At 44.3% G+C, this 6,946-nt stretch overlaps 1 protein-coding gene and 1 long non-coding RNA gene across 8 annotated transcripts in view; one reads left to right on the plus strand and one right to left on the minus strand.

Annotated features, from left to right (window-relative positions):
- Positions 1–6,946, plus strand: part of LOC118375235 (myelin expression factor 2-like) — a 42,676-nt gene that overhangs the window by 35,260 nt on the left and 470 nt on the right. The window contains exons 8-16 of the mRNA XM_052501662.1: positions 2–51; positions 351–411; positions 618–716; positions 3,279–3,323; positions 3,431–3,490; positions 5,686–5,790; positions 6,142–6,201; positions 6,401–6,549; positions 6,824–6,875. Of these exons, the coding sequence (XP_052357622.1) occupies positions 2–51; positions 351–411; positions 618–716; positions 3,279–3,323; positions 3,431–3,490; positions 5,686–5,790; positions 6,142–6,201; positions 6,401–6,549; positions 6,824–6,875 (681 nt within the window). The remainder of the gene's footprint in view (position 1; positions 52–350; positions 412–617; positions 717–3,278; positions 3,324–3,430; positions 3,491–5,685; positions 5,791–6,141; positions 6,202–6,400; positions 6,550–6,823; positions 6,876–6,946) is intronic.
- On the minus strand, positions 898–2,874 carry LOC127918387 (uncharacterized). Of its 7 annotated transcripts, none has more exons than XR_008099804.1 (5): positions 2,729–2,874; positions 2,517–2,593; positions 1,473–1,626; positions 1,248–1,324; positions 898–968 (listed from the first exon to the last, which is right to left on the minus strand). It is a non-coding gene; the product is annotated as an uncharacterized LOC127918387 (long non-coding RNA). The 7 variants fall into 7 exon arrangements; XR_008099802.1 differs by having other exon boundaries at positions 1,171–1,324; XR_008099799.1 differs by lacking the exon at positions 898–968 and having other exon boundaries at positions 1,152–1,324.

Below are 6,946 nucleotides of genomic sequence, written 5' to 3' on the forward strand. Positions count from 1 at the left end.
GCCATGTTCAACGGCCAAATGCTGTTTGACAGACAGATGCATGTTAAGATGGTACGTGTGCTTTGTTATTTGCATGTTTCTGATTTCTAAACACTGTACACAGTTACTGTGTGTGGAAGGTCATAGAGGTCATTGGGGTGGCAGGTAGCCTAGTGGTTCGAGCGTTGGACTTGTAATTCTGCCCCTGAACAAGGCAGTTAACCCACTGTTCCCCAGTAGGCCGTCATTGAAAATAAGAATGAGTTCTTACGTGACTTGCCTCGTTAAATAAAATAGAGGCTGTTACATGTTGGTGTGGTAATATGTTGTGTGAGAACCACCTCTTGATATGTTGTTTCTGTGTGTTTCAGGATGACAAGTCTATGCCAGCTGATGATTTCCACCCGGTGGAGAAAGCTCCTCAGTTACCACGTGAGTACACATCCTGTCCCTTTCTGACCATCTCTAGAAAACACCTACATGTTAGAATGACTTCAGCATTATCTCTATCAGAAATGGGTCGTGTTGTCAGCTAGTTGGCTCAGTGTTCTGTTCTCCAGTGAACCAAGGCATTACATAAGGGATGTTATGTTTGTGTGGTCAAACAAACTCCAACTCTCTGTGTCCTCTGTGTGTAGGGGGTCTGGGAGGGATTGGGATGGGCCTGGGACCAGGAGGACAACCTATCAACGCCAACCGGCTGAGTGGTGGAGGAATGGGCAACATGGGCCCTGCAGGTTAGTACTGACCCCTAATCTCGCTATAGTACTCCAGCAAACACACTGTTACTATTTAAACCACACACACAGACTGCAGGTCAGTACTGACCCCTAACCTCGCCATAGTACTCCAGCAAACACACTGTTACTATTTAAACCACACACAGACTGCAGGTCAGTACTGACCCCTAACCTCGCCATAGTACTCCAGCAAACACACTGTTACTATTTAAACCACACACAGACTGCAGGTTAGTACTGACCCCTAACCTCACCATAGTATTCCAGCAAACACACTGTTACTATTTAAACCACACACACAGACTGCAGGTCAGTACTGACCCCTAACCTCGCCATAGTACTCCAGCAAACACACTGTTACTATTTAAACCACACACAGACTGCAGGTCAGTACTGACCCCTAACCTCACCATAGTACACAGCAAACTGCAGGTCAGTACTGACCCCTAACCTCACCATAGTACTCCAGCAAACACACTGTTACTATTTAAACCACACACAGACTGCAGGTCAGTACTGACCCCTAACCTCACCATAGTACTCCAGCAAACACACTGTTACTATTTAAACCACACACAGACTGCAGGTTAGTACTGACCCCTAACCTCACCCTCCAGCAAACACACTGTTACTATTTAAACCACACACAGACTGCAGGTCAGTACTGACCCCTAACCTCACCATAGTACTCCAGCAAACACACTGTTACTATTTAAACCACACACAGACTGCAGGTCAGTACTGACCCCTAACCTCACCATAGTACTCCAGCAAACACACTGTTACTATTTAAACCACACACAGACTGCAGGTCAGTACTGACCCCTAACCTCACCATAGTACTCCAGCAAACACACTGTTACTATTTAAACCACACACAGACTGCAGGTCAGTACTGACCCCTAACCTCACCATAGTACTCCAGCAAACACACTGTTACCAGCAAACTGACCCCTAACCTCACCATTACTCCAGCAAACACACTGTTACTATTTAAAAACCACACACAGACTGCAGGTCAGTACTGACCCCTAACCTCACCATAGTACTCCAGCAAACACACTGTTACTATTTAAACCACACACAGACTGCAGGTCAGTACTGACCCCTAACCTCACCATAGTACTCCAGCAAACACACTGTTACTATTTAAACCACACACAGACTGCAGGTCAGTACTGACCCCTAACCTCACCATAGTACTCCAGCAAACACACTGTTACTATTTAAACCACACACACAAGACTGCAGGTCAGTACTGACCCCTAACCTCACCCTCCAGCAAAACCTAAACCCAGCAAACACAGACCAGGTCAGTACTGACCCCTAACCTCACCATAGTACTCCAGCAAACACACTGTTACTATTTAAACCACACACAGACTGCAGGTCAGTACTGACCCCTAACCTCACCATAGTACTCCAGCAAACACACTGTTACTATTTAAACCACACACAGACTGCAGGTCAGTACTGACCCCTAACCTCACCATAGTACTCCAGCAAACACACTGTTACTATTTAAACCACACACAGACTTAAACCCCTAACCTCACACAGACTGCAGGTCAGTACTGACCCCTAACCTCACCATAGTACTCCAGCAAACACACTGTTACTATTTAAACCACACACAGACTGCAGGTCAGTACTGACCCCTAACCTCACCATAGTACTCCAGCAAACACACTGTTACTATTTAAACCACCACACAGACTGCAGGTCAGTACTGACCCCTAACCTCACCATAGTACTGCAAACACCCTATTTAACAGACTCACAGTACTGACCCCTAACCTCACCATAGTACTCCAGCAAACACACTGTTACTATTTAAACCACACACAGACTGCAGGTCAGTACTGACCCCTAACCTCACCATAGTACTCCAGCAAACACACTGTTACTATTTAAACCACACACAGACTGCAGACCCCTAACCTCACCATAGTACTCCAGCAAACACACTGTTACTATTTAAACCACACACAGACTGCAGGTCCCCTAACCTCACCATAGTACTCCAGCAAACACACTGTTACTATTTAAACCACACACAGACTGCAGGTCAGTACTGACCCCTAACCTCACCATAGTACTCCAGCAAACACACTGTTACTATTTAAACCACACACAGACTGCAGGTCAGTACTGACCCCTAACCTCACCATAGTACTCCAGCAAACACACTGTTACTATTTAAACCACACACAGACTGCAGGTCAGTACTGACCCCTAACCTCACCATAGTACTCCAGCAAACACACTGTTACTATTTAAACCACACACAGACTGCAGGTCAGTGGAGGAGCCAGTCGTTTCATACATACGATAGTTATCGGTTGTGAAGAGTAGCTGTATGTTTTAAACCCTCTTGTCTGTTGTTCCTGTACCTTCTCCAAGCACTTACATCACATACTGACGCCCCCCTTTCGACCACCAACGCCCCCTCGACCACTGACCCCCCCCCCGACCACTGAAGTGGGTGGAAAGTTGTCTAGAGGTCATGTAGAATAAGCTTTAGTACAAAACAAATCCGTGTGTGATTCTGTCTGTCAGGTATGGAGGGAGGACCTGGGTATGGAGGGATGAGCAGACTAGGAGGTAAGGTCCTAGATAATAGATCTCTACTGATTCACTCTGTTACATGACTGGACAACACATGGGTTGTTGTGACTATCCATTAATATAATACTGTGTGTTTCCTGGAGGGTTCGGTGGCATGGACAGCATGGGGGGATTCGGAGCCAGAGACATGGGACGGATGGGAGGTAAGGGGACACACATCTCGGGCTGGGAATTGCCAGGGACCTTACGATGCGATATTATATGTAGATATCACAATTCTATATACAGTGGGGTAAAAAAGTACACACGCCAAATTCCACTATGGCCAAGACCAAAGAGCTGTCAAAGGACACCAGAAACAAAATCGTAGACCTGCACCAGGCTGGGAAGACTGAATCTGCAATAGGTAAGCAGCTTGGTTTGAAGAAATCATCCCGTTTTTAACGGGATATTTTGTCAGGAAAAGATGCTAGAATATGCATATAATTGACAGCTTTGGAGAGAAAACACTCTAACGTTTCCAAAACTGTAAAGATATTGTCTGTGAGTATAATAGAACTGATGTTGCAGGCGAAAGCCTGAGAAAAATCCAATCCGGAAGTGCCCCAGGTTTTGAAAGCGCTGCGTTCCAATGACTCCCTATTCAGCTGTGAATGTACCATCAACGAGCTTACGCTTTCTACGTATTCCCCAAGGTGTCTACAGCATCTTGACGTAGTTTTACGCATTTTTGTTGAAGAATAGCCATAGGCGGCCACATTGCGTAAGTGGTCACATGGTGCCCCCGAGAGAGATTCTCGCGTAAAATACAGAGGTAGCCATTATTCCAATCGGTCCTAGTGATAAACGAATTGGATATATTATCGAATAGATATTAGAAAAACACCTTGAGGATGGATTCTAAACAACGTTTGCTATGTTTCTGTTGATATTATGGAGCTAATTTGGAATATTTTTCGGCATTGTGGTGAACGCTATTTCTGGGCAATTTCTCAGCCAAACGTGAAGAACAAACGGAGCTATTTCGCCTACAAAAATTATATTTTGGGAAAAAATTAACTTTGGCTGTTTACCTGGGAGTCTCGTGAGTGAAAACATCCAAAGTTCATCAAAGGTAAACTATTTAATTTGATTGCTTTTCTGATTTCCGTGACAAGGTTGCCTGCTGCTAGCAAGGCATAATGCTATCCTAGGCTATGATAAACTTACACAAATGCTTGTCTCGCGTTGGCTGTAAAGCATATTTTGAAAATCTGAGATGACAGGGTGATTAACAAAAGGCTGTGTTCCAATATATTTCATTTGTTATTTTCATGAATAGGAATATTTTCTAGGAAGATTTATGTCCGTTGCGTTATGCTAATTAGTGTCAGATGACAACGGTCCCGTTCACGGGATGGGGTGTCACTACAGGTTAATGGAACCTGTTTGAACTTGTTATCAGTATAAAAGACACCTGTCCACAACCTCAAACAGTCACATTCCAAACTCCACTATGGCCAAGACCAAAGAGCTGTCAAAGGACACCAGAAACAAAATTGTAGACCTGCACCAGGCTGGGAAGACTGAATCTGCATTAGGTAAGCAGCTTGGTTTGAAGAAATCAACTGTGGGAGCAATTATTAAGACCTGCAATCTAGAGGAGATCTGCATGGAGGAATGGGCCAAAATACCAGCAACAGTGTGTGAAAACGTTGTGAAGACTTACAGAAAACGTTTGACCTCTGTCATTGCCAACAAAGGGTATATAACAAAGTATTGAGAAACTTTTGTTATTGACCAAATACTTATTTTCCACCATAATTTGCAAATAAATTCTACAATGAGATTTTTCTACAATGAGATTTTCTGGATTTTTTCCTTCTCATTTTGTCTGTCATAGTTGAAGTGTACCTATGATGAAAATTACAGGCCTCATCTTTTTAAGTGGGAGAACTTGCACAATTGGTGTCTGACTAAATACTTTTTTGCCCCACTGTATGCATTGTGATTCAATACTGGGATTTGATGTTCTAAAACATCATGCTATGTCTGTGGTAGACATGAGACAGCATGATAATTTGTTTTGATCAATCAGGGAAATGTATAAGTGCTGAAAACATGTTGACTCACTATTTCAAAAGATGAGAACAAGCTATAGGATAAAAAATAGCGTTGTTTGGTGCAGGTACAGCCGACTAGCGCTAGCTAACGCTACCTAGCAAATAACTATACTTGGAGTCAAAGTATCAATATAATATCATCCAAAATAATATTGCTATGTAACTATAGACCCCCCCCCATCACCACTAAGGACAAAATAATTGTCTCAAACTGTTTAAATGCTCCTGAAGTTTAATGTGAACTCTTCACTGAGTATATTTCTGACTGTCTCTCTCCTTCACTTCCCCCTCTCCAGACATGTCCTACCGCTCAGGGGGGATGGGAGGAGGGATGGATAGAGACTTTGGTCGCAGTGACATGTCTATGAGCAGAGGCTTCGGAGACTCCTTTGGAGGAATGGGTGAGTAGTTTACACCCTCCCTCACTTTCTCTCACACACACCTGTCACTGTCAGTCATCATAGGTATAACCCATTCCATAGTCCTCATATATCCATCCACTAACAGCATGGTCCGTGGTGGGCATTATACTGGGCATGTAGCAGCTTGGAACTGGCACCTGCAGGTAGACTGTACTAAGAGCTGAATCACAACTCCTGTATGGGTAACACAACACTGGTCAAGTTCATATTCAGCCCTATGGCTCCAACATGTTACTGACAGATGTTTGTGTGCTGTAACTTGTTTGTGTTGTGATGTGCTGATAGGTTGTGGTAACGTGTGTGTGTGATGCCGTGCGTTCTCTCCATCAGGAGGAGGTTATGGAGGAGACATGAGCAGTTTTGGCATGGGGCCCATTGGGGGAGGATTAGGTACACCGAACATTACATTAACATCTCTCACTGTCTGTTAGCACACCCATTTCATACTGCCAATGTTTCACTGTGCTTGACCTTGATTTGATGTGTGAGAGTGCTGGGCTGGAACTAAAGCCTGCACAACCCCTGAATACCATTATGGTAGGGATTCCGATCTGTGGTGCTCACTCATATTCCCTGTGTCCTCTACTAGGTGGCTTGGGCAGCCGGTCCATGGAGCGGATGGGCTCTGGCTATGACCGTATGGGGGGGGGCATGGCCATGAACCGAGGGTTCGGGGGCTACGGAGGAGGAGCCATGTCTGACAGAGCCAAGGGAGGATGTCAGATCTTTGTCAGAAATGTATGTTTTATAAATGAATACTGTATACATGTGCATTATGACGTGATGTGCACACACACCCTTTAAGCACATTAAAGCACCGAACACATGTTTAATAAGGCTGATCAAATCCACTATATGTACTGCTGGGTATTTACATCATGGACACACATTAAGTAGCGGGAATTGGAAGCACTTGTAGACAGAGTAGGCGTCATCTAGCTCTGTGAAAATGCCCCCTAAAGTAGTTAGAATTGTATGCCCCTGTGTTCTAATGTCCTGTGTTGTGTTGTAGCTGTCCTATGACCTGACCTGGCAGAAACTGAAGGAGAAGTTCAGTGTCTGTGGTAAGCCTCTTCAATCAGTCTACTGTACTCAATAACCTACAGATGGATTGAATGTAGCTTTGATCTGTAGT

Source organism: Oncorhynchus keta, unplaced genomic scaffold, assembly GCF_023373465.1.
Source record: "Oncorhynchus keta strain PuntledgeMale-10-30-2019 unplaced genomic scaffold, Oket_V2 Un_contig_14101_pilon_pilon, whole genome shotgun sequence".
Taxonomy (NCBI): Eukaryota; Metazoa; Chordata; class Actinopteri; order Salmoniformes; family Salmonidae; genus Oncorhynchus; species Oncorhynchus keta.